The 21,018-nt window shown below is 53.2% G+C and overlaps 1 protein-coding gene across 1 annotated transcript in view; it reads left to right on the forward strand.

Moving 5' to 3' along the window:
- Positions 1 to 20,611, forward strand: part of DNMT3A (DNA methyltransferase 3 alpha) — a 102,793-nt gene extending 82,182 nt beyond the window's left edge. The window contains exons 8-24 of the mRNA XM_057740808.1: positions 1,603 to 1,818; positions 2,046 to 2,204; positions 2,635 to 2,742; positions 2,971 to 3,127; positions 3,443 to 3,592; positions 3,699 to 3,743; positions 4,505 to 4,584; positions 5,152 to 5,264; positions 5,414 to 5,597; positions 5,847 to 5,931; positions 7,763 to 7,908; positions 8,739 to 8,829; positions 9,019 to 9,167; positions 10,199 to 10,284; positions 12,073 to 12,142; positions 12,834 to 12,952; positions 13,713 to 20,611. Coding sequence (XP_057596791.1) covers positions 1,603 to 1,818; positions 2,046 to 2,204; positions 2,635 to 2,742; positions 2,971 to 3,127; positions 3,443 to 3,592; positions 3,699 to 3,743; positions 4,505 to 4,584; positions 5,152 to 5,264; positions 5,414 to 5,597; positions 5,847 to 5,931; positions 7,763 to 7,908; positions 8,739 to 8,829; positions 9,019 to 9,167; positions 10,199 to 10,284; positions 12,073 to 12,142; positions 12,834 to 12,952; positions 13,713 to 13,854 — 2,100 coding nt within the window. The 3' untranslated portion in view covers positions 13,855 to 20,611. The remainder of the gene's footprint in view (positions 1 to 1,602; positions 1,819 to 2,045; positions 2,205 to 2,634; positions 2,743 to 2,970; positions 3,128 to 3,442; positions 3,593 to 3,698; positions 3,744 to 4,504; positions 4,585 to 5,151; positions 5,265 to 5,413; positions 5,598 to 5,846; positions 5,932 to 7,762; positions 7,909 to 8,738; positions 8,830 to 9,018; positions 9,168 to 10,198; positions 10,285 to 12,072; positions 12,143 to 12,833; positions 12,953 to 13,712) is intronic.
- The last annotated feature ends 407 nt before the right edge of the window (positions 20,612 to 21,018 follow it).

Consider the following 21,018-nt stretch of genomic DNA (forward strand, 5'->3'; position numbering starts at 1 on the left):
TGTGAGTGGGGCTTGGGAGGGAGGAGCAATTACTCTGCATTCTTCTGCACCCCCCAGTCTCCAGGAGCTCATTCTCCTGTCTGTTTGGGGGCAAAGGATCCTTTATCCCATTTTAGAATTTGTTGAGTCAGAGAAAGAACTAGGACTCCCATCCTCGTGTTTTAGGAATTGCCACAAGAAGCAGATTTCGTCTGTGGCCGGGAGGCAAAGACTTGAAGATAGAACAAAATAAAGTGAATCTAAGAGACAGTAGCCCATTGAGCTGTTCTTAACCTGGGACCTGAGGGTCCATTGACAGGCTTTGGAGAGTCCTTGGAATTCGTGGTACATACATCAGATTTTTAAGCCAATCAGAAAAGGTTAACAGAAATCCTTAAATTCAAACTCCTTTTATAGGTGGAGCAACTCAAGGGACTGCTTCAAAGTCAGGTGTTAATTTGTTGCAAGGCTAAGACAGGAATATAAATGCTGTGACTTCCAATTTAGAGGTCTTAATACTCCAGGTAATCTTGAGGATGGGTTTGTATTGCTCTAAGTTCTCAGGGAAAGCTCCATGTTGAAGATAGGATTTTTTTTTCCCTTCGAATCTGGTGTGGTGAAAACGGGTGCAGAGCCTTGAAGTGTGAGGGCAATGTGTCCTAGATTCAGTAGTTGGGGTGAGATTAGGGTGAGATTAGGTTGAGTGGCCCCCAGAGCTAAGTATCAAGTATTTCATTCTCCTCTGTAGGGCGATGAGAATCTTGGAGCAGGTTTGAGAAGGAATGGGCTTGCGAGATGAGCCTGAAAGATGAGCATGAGACAGTGAAAGCATGGAGGCTGTTCAGATTGGGAAAATACTTGGGTTTGGATTAATTTGTCAGTGGGATGGCGAAGAGGATGCCTGGCTATACTGTGGATTCCCTAAATAATGGTTGAAAGAATAAGTGTATTTATGGATCTGAAAAGTGCATGTAGAAAGAAGGCGTAGCATCTGGTGACAGCATACATTAGATGTAATCCTGAGAACTCCAGGATGGCTGTGAGCATGGGAGCAGGCAAGCTCTTCTGGGGCTTTTTGTGGTGGTTGAGCAGATGGGGAAGGAACCGTGTGCTCTGAACACAAAACAGTGATTTCATCATCACGCATCACAACAAAACTAGAATCGTGGTCTGGAAGCCAAGACTAGGAAGAGAAGGGGTCGACTGCCCAGGAAAACTGTGGCGAAAAGGACAGGAGGCTCCATTTCTAGATTGGGGAGTAAGAGAGGAGAGGATGGAGCCAAAGTCTGTGCCTAATCTGAGGTGCATGATTAGTGTCTGAATAGAATTGATCTTTCCGTATCAGAGGGTGGGCAGCTGATGAAGCCGACAATTGAGGAAGGTTAGACGAGGGAGGAAGATTTCCCGAGAGGCAGAGGAGAAGGCCGGAATTGAGCCCAGTGATTTGTGTTCACCTCTCAACTTCAGCTCTTTCTGTTCTCCATGGCAAGCCGGTTGAGTTGACGAGGGAAGAACTCCTTTTTCCAGCCCCGTACCTTCTGTCACTGTCTCCAGACCAGGGAGAGACTGAGAAGAGCCCCTCGAGTATCAGTTCAAGGTAACTTCTGTTCCTTGTTTCCCCAGGCTGAGAAGAAAGCCAAGGTGATTGCAGTAATGAATGCTGTCGAAGAAAACCAGGGGTCCACTGAGTCTCAGAAGGTGGAGGAGGCCAGTCCTCCCGCTGTGCAGCAGCCCACCGACCCCGCGTCCCCCACTGTGGCCACCACACCTGAGCCCGTGGGGGCTGACACGGGGGACAAGAACGCCACCAAAGCGGCCGATGACGAACCGGAGTACGAGGTGAGCGGCTGGCTTCTTCACCTGCCTCCTCCAGCTCCTCCCGTCCTGCTCTCTCCACCCGACCCCAGGCCTCTTTGTCTCTCCAGTCTCGCTCTGTCCATTCAGATGGCGCTCCCTCCCGGCTGTCCTGACCCTCAGATGCCCAGGGCTGGGGTTGCTGTGGGAGGAATCAGGGTGGCAGGGCCTCGTGACCACCATGTAATGACTTCTGCTCCTTGGGGCTCCAGGACGGCCGGGGCTTTGGCATTGGGGAGCTGGTGTGGGGGAAACTGCGGGGCTTCTCCTGGTGGCCAGGCCGCATTGTGTCTTGGTGGATGACGGGCCGGAGCCGAGCAGCAGAAGGCACCCGTTGGGTCATGTGGTTCGGAGACGGCAAGTTCTCAGTGGTGAGTCACTGGGGTTTGGCGGTAGCCTGGCAGGGGCGGGAGGTGGGGAGGAACAGCTCTTGGTCCCAGGGCCTCTGATTTTGGCTGGGGGCGTGGTTTGGAATTGGGACGGTAGCAGGGGGCTCTGCTTGCCCCCACTCTGTATATGTGTGATTGGAAGAAGTCCTGGAGAGAATTAGGTTAACTTGGAGAGTTCGGATGCCTTCTAGGAACCTTCTACCTAGAATTCCCTTCCACCTGCATTCAGGTCCTTCCCCCACACCTGGGGTTGGACTTCTCCTTTATGTCACGGAATTATTTATTGGTGCATCCGGTCCTCCCGAGGGCAGAGGCCGGGTCTTAATGCCCCCACCCCTGACCACGCCAGGCGTGTGGCGGGCGCTCGGTGAGTGTGGGAGGAGGAGCAAATGAGGGCGGGTTGTGCCTTCAGGTGTGTGTGGAGAAGCTGATGCCGCTGAGCTCCTTCTGCAGCGCCTTCCACCAGGCCACGTACAACAAGCAGCCCATGTACCGCAAGGCCATCTACGAAGTCCTGCAGGTCAGTGCCCCTCCGAGGGACTCAGCACGGGGAGCTTAGATGGCAGGGACCACCGTTGATCTGGAAACTGGAGCACAGGGGTTAGGCCTGGGCAGAGGGTCCACCTGTGAGGCCCTTTGGCCCCCCTTTCCTCCTTACTTGCCCCCTCTCTGCACCTTCTCCTGCCTCTTGCCTGAGTCCACCTTCGCTACTCTCCTGACAGCCTGCCCCACACGTGTTGCCCTCCAGGTGGCCAGCAGCCGAGCAGGGAAGCTGTTCCCGGTGTGCCACGACAGCGACGAGAGCGACACTGCCAAGGCCGTGGAGGTGCAGAACAAGCAGATGATCGAGTGGGCCCTGGGAGGGTTCCAGCCCTCTGGCCCCAAGGGCCTGGAGCCCCCAGAAGGTAAGAGCAGGTGCACCAGCAGCTCCATGCCCGGGCTGGGGAAGCCATGCTTAGGGAGGGCCGGCAAGGCCTCATCAAGGTGCCCAGTGGGAGTGGCCTCTGTCTCCCTCTCCCTGGGGTCCGGGAGGGGCCGTGCCGCACTGGGACTTCGGATAACCTGCTCCCCACTGGCTTGCTGGCCCCAGAGGCTTGGGAGCGAGGAACAACTTGGGCACCGGGGTTGCGCCCCGTTGTAGGTAGATGGTCCGCTGTGAGGGAGCTGGGATTCCTTGTCAGCCGGTAACCATGACCTCACCGCCTGCTTTCCTGATCCAGAGGAGAAGAACCCCTACAAAGAAGTTTACACAGACATGTGGGTTGAACCCGAGGCAGCTGCCTATGCACCGCCCCCACCAGCCAAAAAGCCCCGAAAGAGCACAACTGAGAAGCCCAAGGTCAAGGAGATAATTGATGAACGCACAAGAGGTAGTTGGTCTGGCTCTGGAGAGAGTGGCAGGGTGAGGCTGACGTTCAGAGGAGTGGGCGTGACCCTCGAGGCCCCTCTGATGCTGGGCTCTCCTCCCCTCTGCAGAGCGGCTGGTGTACGAGGTGCGGCAGAAGTGCCGGAACATCGAGGGTGAGTCCTGAGGGGGCAGCTGGGCGCTGGCCCTGGGAAGTCAATTGTCTGTTGCCCGTGGGGCGGGCTTGGGGGCTTGGGCCCTAAAGTGGTGGCTTGCACAGAGTAGTATAGGTACTGAGAAGGGTATGGTGACGTGGGACATTGGTACTTGGTAACAGGGTCTGTCCTGCATGTCCCAGCACCTCCAGCCTGCTTGACACACACATGTGTCTTCTGCCACCACGATCTTTCCTGTCAGTGGTGGGGGCTGGTTGTTAGGGTTTGGGGCACCCCAGTGGGTCACAGAAGGGTAACCTCTCTTGGATTTGAATTTGGCCTTTTACCTTTCCTCACCTTGTCTCATCTGGTGGTCATTAGCCCATCCCATGTCTGTCTCCCTTGGCCTAGTGATGATGTGTCCAACTCGGGGCCCTCAGGGCCAGGAAGGATGGAGGCAGGGGCCAGGCCTTAAGGACTGACTGCCCAAGGACATCTCCAGGGTAACCTAGGGTCGGGCCCGTTCTCACAGGCGGATTCTCATCCTCATATCATGCCTTTCCTGGAAGGCAGCATTGCTGCTCTGGGAGATGAATGGGCCCCTGAGATTGGGGCCGCACTGCCTCCCTGTTCCGAGCGGCCCCTCCCAGCCTCCTTGCTGCCTTCTTGTCTGGCTGCTGCTGCAGCGCGCCTCTAGTCAGTCGCTTTTCTGGAGCCGGGCTTTGGCCCGAGGTGGGAGGGGGCCCTTCAGTGGCACTCACTCTGCATCTGTTGCTTTCCAGACATTTGCATCTCTTGTGGAAGTCTCAACGTCACCCTGGAACACCCTCTCTTCATCGGAGGAATGTGCCAAAACTGCAAGGTACGGGCATCCCCAGCAGAAACGAGGCCCCTGGCTGACCACACCTCCTGGCCTCTGGGCTGTAGGCACCTTGGGTAGCTGTGAGGGTGACTCCGCGGTTTGCTCTTGAAGCCGAGTCCTGATAAAACGGGCCCTTGGGTTTCAAGAGTTTGACTTGCTGTTGCGTTTCCTCTGAGAGATCCTTGCCCCCTCTAAAACCCTATTCTCGTCCTCAGATGTGGGCTCACAATGTCACAGTCACTAGTGTGAAGTGAGGGATGATAGGCTTATGGGTGGGTCCCTGTGCCCTGGGTGCGGGGGGACCGCAGGCAGTGTGGGTCTTGTTTCCCAGGCCTTCCCACATCCTTCTTCTTGGTTTGTCCACTGCAGTGGGTGGGGAGACACGTTGTCCCCATCCCAAATCTGTGGCCCGGGCTGGACCCTGGCTGCATGGGTGGCAAGGTCGTGTCTCCAGGGCTGTGTCGAGGTTCCAAGGCGAGAGCCCAGAGGCTGGGTTCACAGCCTGCCTTCGCCCTGGCCAGTCTGGGTGCTGCCCGGTGGTCTCTGAGCTTCCACCCTGCTCCCTAGAACTGCTTCCTGGAGTGCGCGTACCAGTACGACGACGACGGCTATCAGTCCTACTGCACCATCTGCTGCGGGGGGCGCGAGGTGCTTATGTGTGGGAACAACAATTGCTGCAGGTGAGGCCCTGCCCCTGAGCGCAGCGGCCCTCCCTCCTTGCCCGGTACCGGGGCTCCCGCTGCCCGTCCTGCCCTGCACTGCGGCCACGCTCCGTCCGCGACCGGCCAGGGGCCGAGAGTCTCCTCGGCTCCACTGTGTTTCCTTCCAGGTGCTTTTGTGTGGAGTGTGTGGATCTCTTGGTGGGGCCGGGGGCTGCACAGGCAGCCATCAAGGAAGACCCCTGGAACTGCTACATGTGCGGGCACAAGGGCACCTACGGGCTGCTGCGGCGGCGGGAAGACTGGCCCTCCCGGCTGCAGATGTTCTTCGCCAATAACCACGACCAGGAATTCGTGAGTGCTGGGTGCTGGGCACAGGGCGGCTCTTCTCACCCCCCACCTGCCAGAGCCAGAGGGCGGACTCTGCCAAAGCGAGAGTGCTTCGGTTAGTCGGGGGCCTGGGTGCCGGGCCGCAGTGCCTGAGCCACAGGTGGGGCGTGCGGGTCTTGAAAGCCCACAGTTGACTGGGAGGCCAGCCCCGGGTGCGGGTCTGGGGGACGCTCCTGGGGGACGCTCACCTGGCCTGTTGTGCTGGCTGCCTAGGACCCTCCGAAGGTTTACCCACCTGTCCCAGCTGAGAAGAGGAAGCCCATCCGGGTGCTGTCTCTATTTGATGGAATCGCTACAGGTGAGAGTCGTTGGCATCTTCATCCTGGGGCGTGGGAGCTGGGCTCCGGGGACCGTGTGTGTGTAACCTTGGCAAAACAGGGCGACGGCTAACGTTGCAACTGTTAAAATGTTACCCTAAGGAGGAAACTCTTGTGTTCAATGAAGAGTAAAAATAAGTGGTAAACCAGCACGTCCAGTGGGCGTTTCCTTAACGGGGGTGTGTGAGGAGAGGGGGTGGGGGTGGTGCGTGCTCTCCAGCAGAGGATGGAGCAGTCACTAGTCAGAGGTTGCTGAAGATGTTCACAGACCCTCAAAGGAAAGACTTCGTGACCAAAGCAAAAACATAGGCAGTCCTGTTGTGCTTTGATTATAAGTCGCAGTGAAAAACAAACTATAAACGAGAGAGGCTAAAGAATATTTAAATTGCCCAGAATCCTGTAATTAGTGGTTTGGTATATGTCCTTTTACGTTTTTAGATTGTAGGTTTTTTTCTGTGCATGTATGTGTTTATATAATCATTCGTAGATAGATCAATAAAACAAAAGGATAGTAAAATACATATTGTGTCATAACTTGCCTTTTCATTTATGATGCTATGACTGCTTTTTCATGTCAACCAGTATAGAACTACGGTATTTATGAGTGCCGCATAGGGTCCCATGGAGTGAAAGTACCATAATCTATTTAATGTTGGGGTGTTTATTCCCCCCCCCCCCCCACTGTTATAAGCAGCGCTGTGACAAGCGTCCTCGTACACGCATCTTTATATACTTAAGCCATTAACTTTTAGGGAATAGTGGCTCACTGTGTAGGCACTGTTTTTAATGTCATGTGGTTCTTGACATGGATACTGGCGTCCACCCTCTGCCCTGCCCTCAAGCTGAGGCCTTTCAGTCCTTAGGAAATGAATAACCCTTCTCAGAACTTGTCTTCATGGGACCAGAGGGAGATAGATGGGCAGGCTGGGCTTGGAGACCTTGGTCAGAGGGTGGGGATGGCACCCCGGGCCAGATGTCGGCCTTCTGTTCCCAGCTCAGTGCTGATGTCACGTGAACCTAGATTAGTTAATGTACAGCTTTGGTTTCCCAGGGTGGAACCTGGAAGCCTCCTTAAGCCATGTCACACCCCAAGAGGCCACGCAGGCTGCTTGTGGGGAGGTCTTTTGGGAGTAGTGGGGATGGTGCTGTGTTTCCTGAAGCTCTCAGGGTCTTTGAGACCCTCTATTCAGCACGCCTTTCTGGAAGGGTCATGGCCAGGAAGTGTGAATTGTTAGCTCAGGAGGAAACACATGGAATGAGGCCGCCCACTCTATCTTGAAGACATTTGGCCCCGAAGAGAAGGGCTGGGTTAGGCAGGCGCGCTGCTCTGAGGTGGAGAGGGTGCCAAGTGCCGGGGCTCACAGAGGAGGGGAGGCCATCCTGGGGGCTCTGGGGTGGGGGTAGGCCTCAGTGAAGCCTTTTTAGAGCAGACGGCCTTTACGTTGAGTCTTGACGGATGGTTGAATTGCAGCAGGAGGTGATACAAGGACTGAGGAAGGACTAGTGTGTGCAGGATATAGAAACAGCAAAGAAAAGACCACCCAAAGGTTGTTCTCTGGAAACCCCCTGCTGTCCTGTCTTGACTGTTTTCTGAGCAGATCAGATTAGACATGAAACAGCCTTGATGTAACAGCCTTGATGTCCTTGTTATTGATACTCCAGTTTGATCCAGAAGCCTTCAGCAGCTTTCTGGGCAGGGTAGGGCTTGGGCCTGTCTCTGACCCATGTGTCCAGCTGGCCAGAGGGACCCCTGCAAAGACCAGGGTGCTGGGGAGGTGACCCAGTGACTGTGCTTTTTGCTGGCTGGCACAGGGCTTCTGGTGCTGAAGGACTTGGGCATTCAGGTGGATCGCTACATCGCTTCCGAGGTGTGCGAGGACTCCATCACGGTGGGCATGGTGCGGCACCAGGGGAAGATCATGTACGTCGGGGACGTCCGCAGCGTCACGCAGAAGCATGTATGTCAGTGCCGCGGGCCCCACCCACCTTCTCTACGTCACTTAGCTCCTGGGACAGCGCCAGCCCCTCTCATTTTGTCCGTTTGCTCTTTTCCTTTCCCTCCTCCCCCCTTGAACTCTCTCCCTCCTCCTCTTCCATTCCCCTCCTTGTCTCGGGGCAGATTCCAGTGGGAACTGGGGAGCCAGGCTTTCTGGGCTCAGGCTGCTCCCTGGCTGCTTTCCGGGCCCTGTTGAGCGGAGCGCTGTGGGTTGCAGTGAGGTCCCCATCCTCCCAGTACTGCTGGCGACCACTTCGCCAGCCTTCATTTTTGGGGGGCGTCTGGTGGGGTCTTGCCTGAGTGGCCCCTTGCTTTTCCAGTTATCCATGTCGACCTCGAACTACAGGCCCTCAGGCGTCCTGAAGGGCATATGGAGGGGTTCAGATGGTCCAGACACCTGCCCAAGGTGCGCAGAGTACAGAGTACCTTTCATTCAGCTGCCCAGCCTGGACCGCTGTCCCCCTGAGTGGCTGCTTTTCTTGCTGGGGGCGTACTGGTTTCCCTGATGGCCTCAGAGATTGTCCAGTTCAGTCCTTTCACTTTATTATTTGGGAAACAGCCCAGAGGGCCTCAGTGACTTGTCCGTGGATGCATGGTGTGTATGCGTGCGTGCGCGAGTGTGTGTGTGTGTGTGTGTGAATGTATGGGTGAGTGTAGAGAGCAGACAAAGCAGCCGGGTCTCTTCTCTCCCGTGCCAAAGTACTTTTTTGCCAGATTCACAGATCATTTCTCTCTTCCTTTCTGCCTCTGTCCCTGGACATCAGGCCCATCACATTACCTTTATCCTCCCAGATCCAGGAGTGGGGCCCGTTCGATCTGGTGATTGGGGGCAGTCCCTGCAATGATCTCTCCATCGTCAACCCCGCCCGCAAGGGACTCTACGGTAGGTGCTGTGCTCATCCCTCTGCCTTCTGAGCTGGTGCTTCCGCACGTCAGTTTCCTACTTGGGTATTTCTGCCCTGAGACGGCTCCTCCCAGTGACCCTGTCCTCCCCTGCCCTCCCCGTGCCCGAGCCACACCGCCGTCTCCTGCAGACAGCCCCAGCTGATGGCTTTCTCTTCCGACCTCTCAGAGGGCACTGGCCGGCTCTTCTTTGAGTTCTACCGCCTCCTGCATGATGCGCGGCCCAAGGAGGGAGATGATCGCCCCTTCTTCTGGCTCTTTGAGAATGTGGTGGCCATGGGCGTTAGTGACAAGAGGGACATCTCGCGATTTCTCGAGGTATAGCCAGCACCCTCGGTTTGGCCAGCTCACTAATGGCTTCTACCTTGGACTGCTGCTTTATCCCTGTCTCATCTGCATTGTGGAGCTGGGGACTGGTGACTTCCGCTTTGCAAGGGGCCCGTTTGGGAAGCTCTGGACTTCCCAAGTAGACAGGGAGCCCACCCCGGAGAGAGCCCGTAGTCTCACTCTAAGAGGTGGTATGTGGGCGTGGGCCTCAGCGCTTGGAGGACCTGACTGTCGTAAATAGAGTGCAGGGCTAGGCTCCTGGGCTTGGGTTCTGTGTGCTGTTTCCCTGGGGGAACCTTTGAGATGCCAGAATCAACCAGAATGGCTTGTCCTCGCTCCCTGGCACTGTGATGGATGCTTTGTGGCACCTGGGAGAAAAACACGGCTTATCTCAGTTGTTATTTCCCAGAGTGTGGGTCCCGACATGGCCTAGCCCGGTTGGGGCCGTGCACAGAGGGTTTCTGTGGCCAGAGTCCTTCTCCAGGTGGGCAGTCTGGGAGCCCGAGTGCGCGCTCCTGAGTCCTGGGGTAAAACACCTCAAGCTGGTGTTCTGACTCTACATTCGAGCAGACATGTTTGGCACATAATCTGGACGTACAGTGAATACGTCCACACTCATTGGAACTTTCTTTCTCAAAGCCTCCAGGTGAGCTGGAGCTGTGTGGTCCAGTGTGGTAGGCATCTGCCATGTGTGGTATTTCAGTTGACATTAAAATTCCGCAGTCTCACCAGCCTCCACTCAAGTACTCAGCCAGTCTGCAGCTGGGGGGCTGTTGGCCACTGCGCAGAACAGTACAGATAGAACAGTTCCATCATGGCGGCGTGGACTGTGCAGGTCTAGACTGTTGCAGTGGTAACACGTGGAACGTAGCTGGGTTTAATTCTGGCTTTTCCTGGGGCTTCCGGCTGTTCCAGTGTGTCCTCCTGAGAGAGAAGTGAGAGCCTTTTGAGGCTCTAAACTAGCAAGTTTCCCGGCACTCTAATATTCCTCTCTCTCTCATCTTTAATCTCCTGTTTTATAGTCCAACCCTGTGATGATTGATGCCAAAGAAGTGTCCGCTGCACACAGGGCCCGCTACTTCTGGGGGAACCTTCCTGGTATGAACAGGTTGGTGAGAGCTCTGTGCTCCGGTGGCCGTGGGTGCGTGTCTGCAGGCAGGATGACGGCCCGAGGAGGGCGCCAGCCTCCCTTGCTGGCAAGCTCGCTGCTCTTCCGTGTTCTTCTTCGTTTCCTTTTCCTTGAGGAAGAAGGGCAGTCAGGTGTAGAAGATATTTGCCTGAGAAACCAAGAACTAGTGGTGCCAAGTAGGACCTTTAAAAAGCACACTCTTGACACAGATGACGACTCAGGCTGAGTTACGTGGTTGGTTCTCCTACATGGGTGATGTGTCAAGAGTCAGCTGGTCCTTAGTCTCCTGAAGTAAAGCTGTGGAGGATGCGTTTGGGGATGGGAAAGAGAGAGGCTCTAGGCAGCTTAGAGGGTCCTGTCTACTTTAAGTCCTTTTTTGGAAGGATGCTCTTGGTTTAGTTTACACAAAGATTGTGATGTCCAGGAATGAAGAAAATTTCATTTTTTCTGTATAAAAATTGTACTATAAAAAGGCCTATGAGGAGAAAGGAATTCTGGTTGAGGGTTAGCAGTTCAAAAGCAGAGGGAATAAATACAGCTGATTCACTTTGTTGTACAGCAAAAACTGGCACAACAGTGTAAAGCAATTATATTCCAATAAAGAGCTTAAAAAAAAAAGCAGGGGGAGATCCACCCAATCTGGATATCTATTATGGGAAGAAATATTTTCCAGAATATTTTGAGTGTGGGTTTTACACACTTGGTTTACCTAAATTGGGAACATCATTTAACCTGGCCTCAGTCTCTCTGCCTCTCTGCCAGTAGCATGAAGTTTTAGGAACTTCCCCAGTCTCATACCCATTTGGCAAAGCTGCCATCTTTTCTGAGGGCTTGTTGCTAGAAGGAAGTGGGTCAGTGGGCAGCTGACCTGAAAACTGCCTCAGTGTCCCCCTAACTCTCCCAGGATGGATGTCTGTGCGTATCGGGAAAATGGACTGGCTTACGTAGTCCAGTATTTTTATGGAGCCACTAACTCAGCGTAGGGATGGTTCTTACCTGCTTCTTCCAACTCTAAAATTTTAGAACTCTTGAGCTTCCAGGAGGAGCAGAGGTACCGCGAGGGACCAAGCAGAGTGTATATGCGTGTAAACAAGGAGGAGTCTGGAGGCGCGATTTGACCGTGGGTCCTGGGTGGTTCCCACACAGAGATGGTGGATCACTATGTGAAACCTTTATTAAGTAATCTTAAATGTCAGAAAAGGCCAGCTACGAAGGTGCTCTTCAGTGATCTGGTCTGCCTTCTGAGAAGTGACACGTTTAGTGTCACAAAATTCTAGTCTTCTGGGGACTGCAAAATTTGTCTTGTTAACTGTACATTTGAAGTGTACAGTTTGATGAATTTCATCCAGTGTACAGACCCATGTAACCATCACCATAGTCGAAATACAGAACATTCTGTCACGTCAGAGCTGGCTTTGTGATGGGTACTTTTAAGATTTAGTCTGTTTTTAAGTAACAGGTTTAAAAGTCATTGGCCTTTTCCCTGTCTGGGCAGGTGTGATCTGTTTATTTGTAAATAAATCTGTTTGTTTGAGACCACTTTTGAATTTACCTTTAAGGATTAATGCTTGGTGGACTTGTGTCTGTGAGTGGCTGCATTGTATGTGCATGTGTTTTGGGGAGTTTGAAGGGGGTTACAACGCACGTGGGTGACGGGGTCCTCTTCTACTTCCCCATGTGAGTCAGATGACTGCTGGGTCAGGGCCCTGGGTGCGTCCCTGCCATTCTCCTGGTTTCTGTTGTTACTCTCTCTCTTCTGCCTCCTAGGCCGTTGGCATCCACTGTGAATGATAAGCTGGAGCTGCAGGAGTGTCTGGAGCACGGCAGAATAGCCAAGGTCAGCCCCAGCGTCACAGCCCTCTGCTGGGAGTGAGGAGAAGGGCAGGGGGAGCTGGAGCAGCACTGGGGCTGTGTCCCGCCTGCAGAGGATGCAACTTAGGGGGTCGTGCATGCAGTCAGCAGAGTGGGCGGGTCTGGGGGAAAGCCTGGAGGGCAGGGGGAGAGGTCAGGAATCCTTGCTGCCTGCCGCCCTTTCATGTTGAGCTCGCCCGCTGGTCCTGTGGGAGGCAGACACGAAGAAGTCTTTGCCAAGGTCCCTGGATCTATTAGGGCTTTTGAATTATTGAGCCAGGACCTATTGCACGAGCTTTCAGAGCAGAGATTCTCCTGTGATGTGGAAGCTGCATTTCTTTCTGGAGAAAACTCCCAGGACTGCTGGCACCCCCAGAGTGTCTTTGCACCCCTGAGTAATTTGGCATCTTTTTGCCTGTAAGTCACTACCCCTGGGAAAAACTTCTTAGAAGGCTTACGAAGGACAGTGATTCAAGCGGCTGTCTCGAGTCCTTGGCCAGAGGAATTGGACTGAGGATGGCCAGGTGACCTCGGTGTAGGAAGAAGAGCAGGGCCGTGGGGTCTGCGGAGGCTCACGACTAGAGCCTCGCCCCGGCCCCTGGGTGGACCAGTCCCTGGCAGGTGCTTGGCAGGAGCAGGTGAGTGCTCATTTCTCGTTTCCTCTCCTTGTCTTCTAGTTCAGCAAAGTGAGGACCATTACTACTAGGTCGAACTCCATAAAGCAGGGCAAAGACCAGCATTTCCCCGTCTTCATGAATGAGAAAGAGGACATCTTATGGTGCACTGAAATGGAAAGGTACCCACTCGTGCTGGCGAGGGGTGGGTGGGAGGGATCTCTGCCTCTGTGCCAGCTTTGGATCCCCTGCAGATACCCTGTGAGCAGTGGGTTTTCCCAAGCATCTCCCAACGTGGCAGATTGCTGGGGAGGACTCCTGTGCGTTGTAAGGCTGGTTTAAAAAGTAAGGGGCATCTAGGAATCAGCGCCTGATGCGCTGGCTTCCAGCGGTCCTGCGGAACTGCGGGGAAGCGCTGCAGCGGCAGGAGCTTCCCTGTTTCATGCTGCTCGTGTTAGGTGCTTTGCAGACCAGAACAGTGTGGGACCAGGTGGGCCTGACAGCCTCAGCACCCTGATTGGGTGCAGATTGGACTTGGGCTAGGTTCCTCATCCTCGCGGTAACTGCCATTGAGCCAGACAGAGAGACCGTTCGCACAGACAGCCAGAGCAAGCAGGAACTCCTGACGTCAGGCAAGAGTTCGGCCCCCGTGCAGGGCTTTCCCTCCTTTGTGGGGAAGATACTAGGGATGTATGCTTATCACATACAGACTTGAGATACCCACTGTGGGTCTCAGTTTCAAGTGGAGCGTGTCCTGGAGGTGTTTTTTGACGAATACTCACTTTGTTCCTACTGTGTGGTAGATCGCTAGGCAGTGATCATCCTAACTTGCCTTCAGGCCCGCAGAAAGTAGCCAGGCGCCTGAGTCTCGAACTGGTTGTTAAGGACACAGAGTCGCCCAGGCCGGCGCTGACTGCTGCCCTCTCTGCCTCTTCTCCCCAGGGTGTTTGGCTTCCCTGTCCACTATACCGATGTCTCCAACATGAGCCGCTTGGCGAGGCAGAGACTGCTGGGCCGGTCGTGGAGCGTGCCGGTCATCCGCCACCTCTTCGCTCCGCTGAAGGAATATTTTGCTTGTGTGTAAGGGACGTGAGGGCAAACCGAGGTAGTGACACAATGTTAAACAAACAAACAAAAAACACAAAACACAACAAAACACCAAGAACGTGAGGATGGAGAGAAGTATCAGCACCCAGAAGAGGAAAAGGAATTTAAAACAAAACAAAAAAAACCCACAGAGGCGGAAATACCGGAAGGCTTTGCCTTGCAAAAAAGGGTTGGACATCATCTCCTGATTTTTCAATGTTAATCTTCAGTCCTATTTAAAAAAAAAAACCAAGCTCCCTCCCTACCCTCCCGTCCCCTTTTTTTTTCTGGTCAAACCTTTTGTTTTCTACTCTTTTCAGAGGGGTTTTCTGTTTGTTTGGGTTTTTGTTTCTTGCTGTGACTGAAACAAGAGGGTTTATTGCAGCAAAAAAAAAAAAAAAATCCATAACAAAAATAGTATCCATACCTTGCAGAGGAAAGATGGGAGAGGAGGAAAAAAGGAAATTCTATAGAAATCTATATATTGGATTTTTTTTTTTTTTTTTTTTTTTTTTTTTTTTTTTTTACTATATATCTTTTTTTGTTGTTGTCTCTAGCCTGATCAGATAGGAGCACAAGCAGGGGACAGAAAATAGACAACTCAGGCGGCAGAGTTCCCTCCCAGCCACTGAGCTGTCTTGCCAGCACCATTCCTGGTCATGCAAAACACAACCCAACTAGCAGCAGAGAGACGAGAACACCACACAAGACCCTTTTATACAGTATTCAGGTGCCTACCACACAGGAAACCTTGAAGAAAATCAGTTTCTAGAAGCCACTGATACCTCTTGTTTACAGTTTATATATATATGATAGATATGAGATATATATATAAAAGGTACTGTTAACTACTGTACAACCCGACTTCATAATGGTGCTTTACAACAGCGAGATGGGTAAAAACATCAGCTTCCACGTTGCCTTATGTGCAAAGGGTTCTAACTAAGGATGGAGAAAGGGAGACAGCTTGGAAGTGAACCGTTACCATGGTGGGGTTTTTTATTTCCCTTGGTGTTGAACAAGGTGAAGGAGGAGAATTTGGGAACAGCATTCTCCCGCTTCTCCCTGCCAAAAAAGGGGGTGAGATTCGGTGGTCGGGACCGTGGAAAGCTGAGAGTGGGATCCACCCAGGCTCACGCAATACCCTTTTCATTTTTTTCGAAAAGGAGACTCCCTCGGCAAGATGGCAGGATGAGGGGTCTTCATTCCCAATTTCTCACATTAGCCGATTCGAGGGCTCCTTGCGGAGGGATCAGAGAAAAATCCAGAGTGCGGGCAAGTGACAGTTCAGACCCCACCTGGAGAAAATAAAAAAACATACAAAACGTACTGGTGCTTTCCTGTCTAAGTCGCTTTTTGTGTGTTCTTTTATGAGGCCCCCACCATCCACCCTCTGTGCACAAGGCGGCTTCCGGCCCCTGGAATTTGATGTTTTTGGTCATCTCCAAAGGCTGCAGTTTTATACTGGGAGGCTGATGACACCTTTTGTTATAATTATTCTTATGGTTCTGGTTATAATTATGTTTGTTTTGAGATTTTCTTTAAGAAATCAAAAACCCAACCCCCCCTCCCTTTAGGTTTCAAACCAAGGTGCGGGGAGCAGGGTGCTTCTAAGTTAGTGGTGGCCCTGGTGCCCTGGCTCCCCACCCCTCGGGCCAGGTGGGCCACTGGGCGTCGGCCAGGGGGTCCCTGAGGCCGGCCTTCCGGGCGCGTCCCTCTTCTCTTCTGCTTCCCTCCTCTCGAGTCACGTGTGTCAGGGCTGGAGGGAGGACCAGGCGTCTCTCTCCTCGCGTGTATGATTGGAGTGGTGTGTATTTCTTTTCTAGTACTTGGTCTGATAGCTGTGCTCTTACCTCGAGTCAGCAGCACCTGGAGCCCCGAGTGCACAACACTTGGTTCCGCTTCCCACCGAGGCAGGCAGCCTGGCATTGGCGGTAGGCAGGGACGGCATGGGTGGCTCCAGGGTGAGGGCCCAATGGGCAGATGCCTGCCTGGGTAGATGGGGTGTAGATATGTGGCATATAGAGATATATATTTTATAATGGGAGGGGGGAACGGCACCTCCTGGGACTGGCAGGGCTGGGAGGTGTGCTCTCAAGCACATGGTCCCACGTTCGCATCCCTAGAAAGATAGGGCCTACGGTGATAGGCGCTATATAAATACATAGATAGGGTCATGTCTAAGAAATTTTATGGAGTGGGGAGCAGGGGAAGGAGGCTCAGAATGCTGAGTCTCAGGCCCCACTGCAGACAAGCCCCACACCAATCAATCAATCCCCCCCACACACACAGGAACATGTTTCTATACCGATGTATAACGAACGCGTACGCGTGCGCGCACGCGTGCACACACACACACACACACACACACACACCCACCCACACACACACACAGCCAGGGAGCTCCCAGCGCTATTCTCCCCGGGGATTCAGGACTTTGCGGAGTCGGCCCTGCAGCTCTTTACCTCTGTTGCCCTGATTGCAGGTAGACTGTCAATCCCAGAAGTTGCTAGGTGCTGAAGGCAGGAAAAGGAGGAGGTTTTCTTTTAGCAGGTGCTCTCCTCTAGCAGGTAGCGTTCTATCTCTTTTGCCCCGGTGATGTCAAAAGATTCTTCTGTTAGCAACCTGTGACACTGACCTGCAACCCTAGGCACCAGTCAAGTCAGCCCTCAACTCCCCCTACCTATTCTCCCCCGACCAAAACGAAACTGACGTCCAGGGCTGTCTTGGCCAGGGGGCTTCCATTGGGAAAAAAATGGGACGGTGAACCTCATCTTTTGAATAAAGCAAATTAGTAATTGGTGACAAAACTAAACCAAGCTTTGAATCCCTTGCTCATTGCTCAGGAGTGAGCTCACAGCTGGTGGTCATGGTCTCTTGCCCCTCTTAGGGGTGCTTAGTCGGACCCCAAGCTACTCATTTCCTTGTCAGATTGGTTTTTAAGATCATACCCGATTGCTTCCTGCCAGCTCTGTGCCGTGATGGCAGGTGGTGATGGTGGGCTCCCATGGGGCTGGAGCAGCTGGGGGGGATCCCTCTGCCCCTCCCTCGTTGGAGTCTGTACCAAACTCTGGTGCTCACCCTGCCCCCTCCTTCTCCAGCCAGGCTCCATCTTCCCAGCCCGGAGCCCACCAGCACCACTCTGGAGGGCTGGGGGAGGAGGGCTGCCGTAGGCAGCCCAAGGTGCTCCCTCCCCCGGTGGCCAACGCTAAGGTCTTCCCAGCCCCAGTGTCAGGACAGTCTCTTCCTCTGCAGACAGACTTTCTGGCTCTCCTAGGTCTTTTGTCCACTGCTTGTGTGCAGGAGTTTGCGTTTCCTAATGGCCCAAGCTCCACCCAGGGGGTAGGTGTGGAGAAGACACTTAGCCAAGGACGTGGCAAGCCTGAGTGTTCAGTATGGGCTGGCCAGCTTGTTTGTGGTGGCTGATACCTGTTCTTCCCAGTCTGGCAACCTCTCTAGGCCACGGGCCGGGCCGGATGCACCCTCGCAGAGATGAGAGTTAACAAATCACCAGCTTTTCTTCCAGCCACACCTGTGGGCTTGGTCCCACAGTAGAACTTGGTAGGGTGCAGGAGACCTTGGGAATGTGCCGACTTGGCCACGGCGGGGTGCTCTTCACAATCTGCTTCCAACTCTGGGGGCGCTTCTGGGGACAGTGATCGGGTCACCTTCTAAAGGGGAGCTGTGCTTGGACGGGCTGAGGCAAGGCCATGTGAAGATTCAGGTGGGGGATCATTGCACTTGCTGTGCGTGAGGCTCAGGGTAGCAGCAGAGCAGCGGGAGAATCCAGGAAGGCCTAGGGAAAATTCTGGAGTATGTTCGCCAGAGGGGTTTTCTTTCTGAAGAGCAGGCCCATTCACAAATTCCTGGGAACTGAGGACGATGCCCCCCTGCTCTGCAGGTGCCAAGTGGAGTGCGGTGCCAAAAGAGCTGTGGCTCTTGTCTGGGGGAGGTGGCCGGGGCTCAGGCGGGGTCACAGAGCCCTGGCTCTCCTGCCCAAGGAGGAAGCTCATCTCCAGCAGGCGCTGCTGAGCCCTGTGGGCCTCAAGCTGGCTGGTGCCGACCACCTTCCCCAGGGACCAGCTGAAGAGCACAGGCTGGGGAGCAGCAGGTGAGGGCTGGTAGGGTCTTGCAGTCAGTGGGTGACAGCCTAGGTGTGCCACTGTCCATTTTTCTTTCTAGACCCCAGAACCTTCCTGCTGTTGAACATTCAAGAAAGCAAACTTCCCAAAAACGCATGCAGGACTGCTTTGCTTTTGAGACGGGCCTGAGAGTGGTTGGCTGGCAGTGATGCCTGTGTGGGTTTGTGGTGAGTCGCTGGGGTGCAGACTGGCACAGGCAGACCCAGCAGGAAGGAAGGCTACTGGTGGACATCGAACTGGTCGACTCAGGGCCGCTCCCTTTACTTCCCACGTAGCTGGCAATTCTGGGGAAGCCCGGATAGGAGCGGCCCGCCGTCTCCGGCACAGAAAGGTCTGTAATGGGAGCAGGAGAAGGACTGTTTGAGCAGAGCCACCTGGGGAATCTTCTCCGTCTTCATCTCTCTGATGACATCAGTATATATAAAGTGGATCTCGGAGGCAGTTTTGAATTCCTCTCGCTGTTGTGCTTGGTGCAGAGAGGCTGTGGCACTGGTGTCTTTCAGAGGTGTCGTTTTCAGGAAACGTGCAGAGTTCGGGCTGTGAGGCTTGCCTGGTACCGTGATCTGAAGAGGACTGGTTGTTTCCTGTGGTCAGGGTAGCAGCAGAGCCAAGATGCTGGTGAGACCTGGGTTTCTAGCAGGCCCCATTTCGATCCCAGGAGATGAGGAATCTTAATCTGTCATCGGGCATGGTCTAGTCTGGACGATCCCAGGGCTTGTGATTGGAGATGACGCTGGAGTTGTCCTGCCTTCTTTCCTCCACGTCTGGAGGGATGGCGTGGAGCTGGAATGGCCCTCCCGGCCTTTCCCTGCTGAGGCAGGGATGAACCACAAGTGTTTGGAGGATCTAAGAGGAAAGAGAGTAGATTTATATCAACGATGGACTCCACTGTACTAGCAGAAGCTCCCGAATCTTTACGTTTTGGTAAAGGAAGGCTGGGGTCTTTAGGAAGTGAGGGCAGCCCCTCTCTCACCTGTGTGTTCCAGAGACCCGGCTGAGCAGGCCTTTGGTTGGTGACCTGTTTACCGCTGACCCTCGGCAGTGGAGTCTGGGGAGAGGGAGAAACAAGCAGGTCAGAAGCAGGGAGGACAAGGATGGAAGGTCCTTTGCTAGTCATGACTGGCTAAATTGCCCGAACGGAGGCCCACAGACTCCTGTAACTCCAGTAACTGGAAAACTCCCCCGATCTGCTCCCCTGAGGGGCGTGGGAGGGCAGCTTTCTCACCTCCAGTCTGGCGGCTCCAGCCCTGGGCCTGAGGACATGAGCAGGGATCCGAAAGCATCACCTGAGTCCCATTTCACTTCACAGACTGATTTGGTTGCACAGCCCTAGAATCCAACCAACCACAAAAATGCCGAAATTCCTTAGAATACGCAGAGGGAGGAGGTGACTCAACAAGGTGCTAAAACATTTTATTAAAAATATATATTGTTAAATTAAGTCTGCTGTCTGGACAATGACTGTTTGTTTTGTTTTCTTGTAGTGGAGTTTAAAAGAGACTATTATTTTACTCTGATATATTATTATTAAAAAGGCATTTTAACTTTGTACTTGAAAACTAAATGAGCGATTTCATGTGTTTTAGCTGAGGCATTGAAGTAGCGGGTGCTTACTTATTTGTGGGAAATCATGTATTCATACTGAAGAATAAACTCCGTAGCTGATTTGGTAATAACTTTTACTGTTACAGACGATTTCGCTTTGACCCCGGCGGGAGAGCACTTTTACTGCACATTCCACGCAGCTAAATGCAGGACTTACTCCCCGGACCCTTCCCTTCCCAGCCCTGTTTCCTTTCTCTTCAGTTCCTCTTCTGACTCTTTGTTGTTGTTTTTTTTCTTCCTGGTTCCAGCATCCTTTCACCACTGTATTTTTTTTTTTTTTTTTTTTTTTTTAGGGTTGCTTCTCTATTTATTGACAATAATAATGTACATTTCACCGTCTGGTTCTGGGACATTGGGGAAGGGCAAGTGTGAGAGGGCCCTGTGCGGGTCCCCACCCCCACGCCCCGGTGTTCTGTTGTATCTCTGTGTAAGTGATGCTCGTGACATAGCTGTTATGAAATAATTATAAAGAGGTCAGTGCGTGCAGCAGATGTAGAAAGTCTGTCAGTTCCGCCTTCATCACTTTTTTTTTTTTTTTTTGTGCCCAGAAAAATATAATAAAGCTCCTTTCTAATGTACTTGTGCTGGAGAACACTTGAATAAATGGACTGTTTTTGTGCAAAAAAGAAAAACGGAAAAAGCACCGTAATAATGTCCTTTTGTCTTGCGTCTCCTTTCCCCTGACATGACTGTTGGCAGCCTTCTTCAGAGGGGTTAAGTGCCCAAACCGGGAGGTCCTAGCATTGGGTCTAGACAATGTGTTTGTTTCCTCCCTTGAAAAACATCACCTGCATGAACATTCAATAGGGACTGTAAACTGGATGAAAAAAAAGGTGGTTTGGTTGACTGGAAGCTCAAAGATACGTTAGAGTAAGGCAAGTTTGCTGGAAAAGCAGATTCTGTCCAAGACTGAGCGATAGAAATGTTCAGACTGGAGTGGGGAGAGGAGTGGGCCTTGTGCCCGTGTCAGACGAGCCGGAGGGCTTTGGTTATGGGCACTGTTCCCCTGTCTGTGGGGTTTCTCCAAAACACAAGGGCATCCAGAGGAGAGCAGCGCGGTGGTGGACAATCTAGACTGTGCCAGGGACTCTGGGAGACACAGGGGTTTGGCCCCAAAGGGAGAATTTAGAGATGGATGCAGACAGTGACAGGGCGAGCCCAAGGGGCTGAGATGATTCTGGGTAGTTCCATGTGGCGGGTGGGAGTGGGGCCATTTGGCAGAAGTCGGTCTATTTCAGCTCAGCATAAGAAGACCCTTTTTCACTCCTGGCCAGCAGTACAAGGGCCGCCCTGAGTAGAGTGAAGCCCTGGTCGGTTAAGAGGTGTTGCACAGTCACTGGGGCTCCTGCTGGCTTTCCTTGAGACCCCAAGTCTGGGTTCTTACCGCTTACCCACCCCTCCTCAGCGCTGTCTGG

This window comes from Hippopotamus amphibius, chromosome 7 (assembly GCF_030028045.1).
Source record: "Hippopotamus amphibius kiboko isolate mHipAmp2 chromosome 7, mHipAmp2.hap2, whole genome shotgun sequence".
Taxonomy (NCBI): domain Eukaryota; kingdom Metazoa; phylum Chordata; class Mammalia; order Artiodactyla; family Hippopotamidae; genus Hippopotamus; species Hippopotamus amphibius.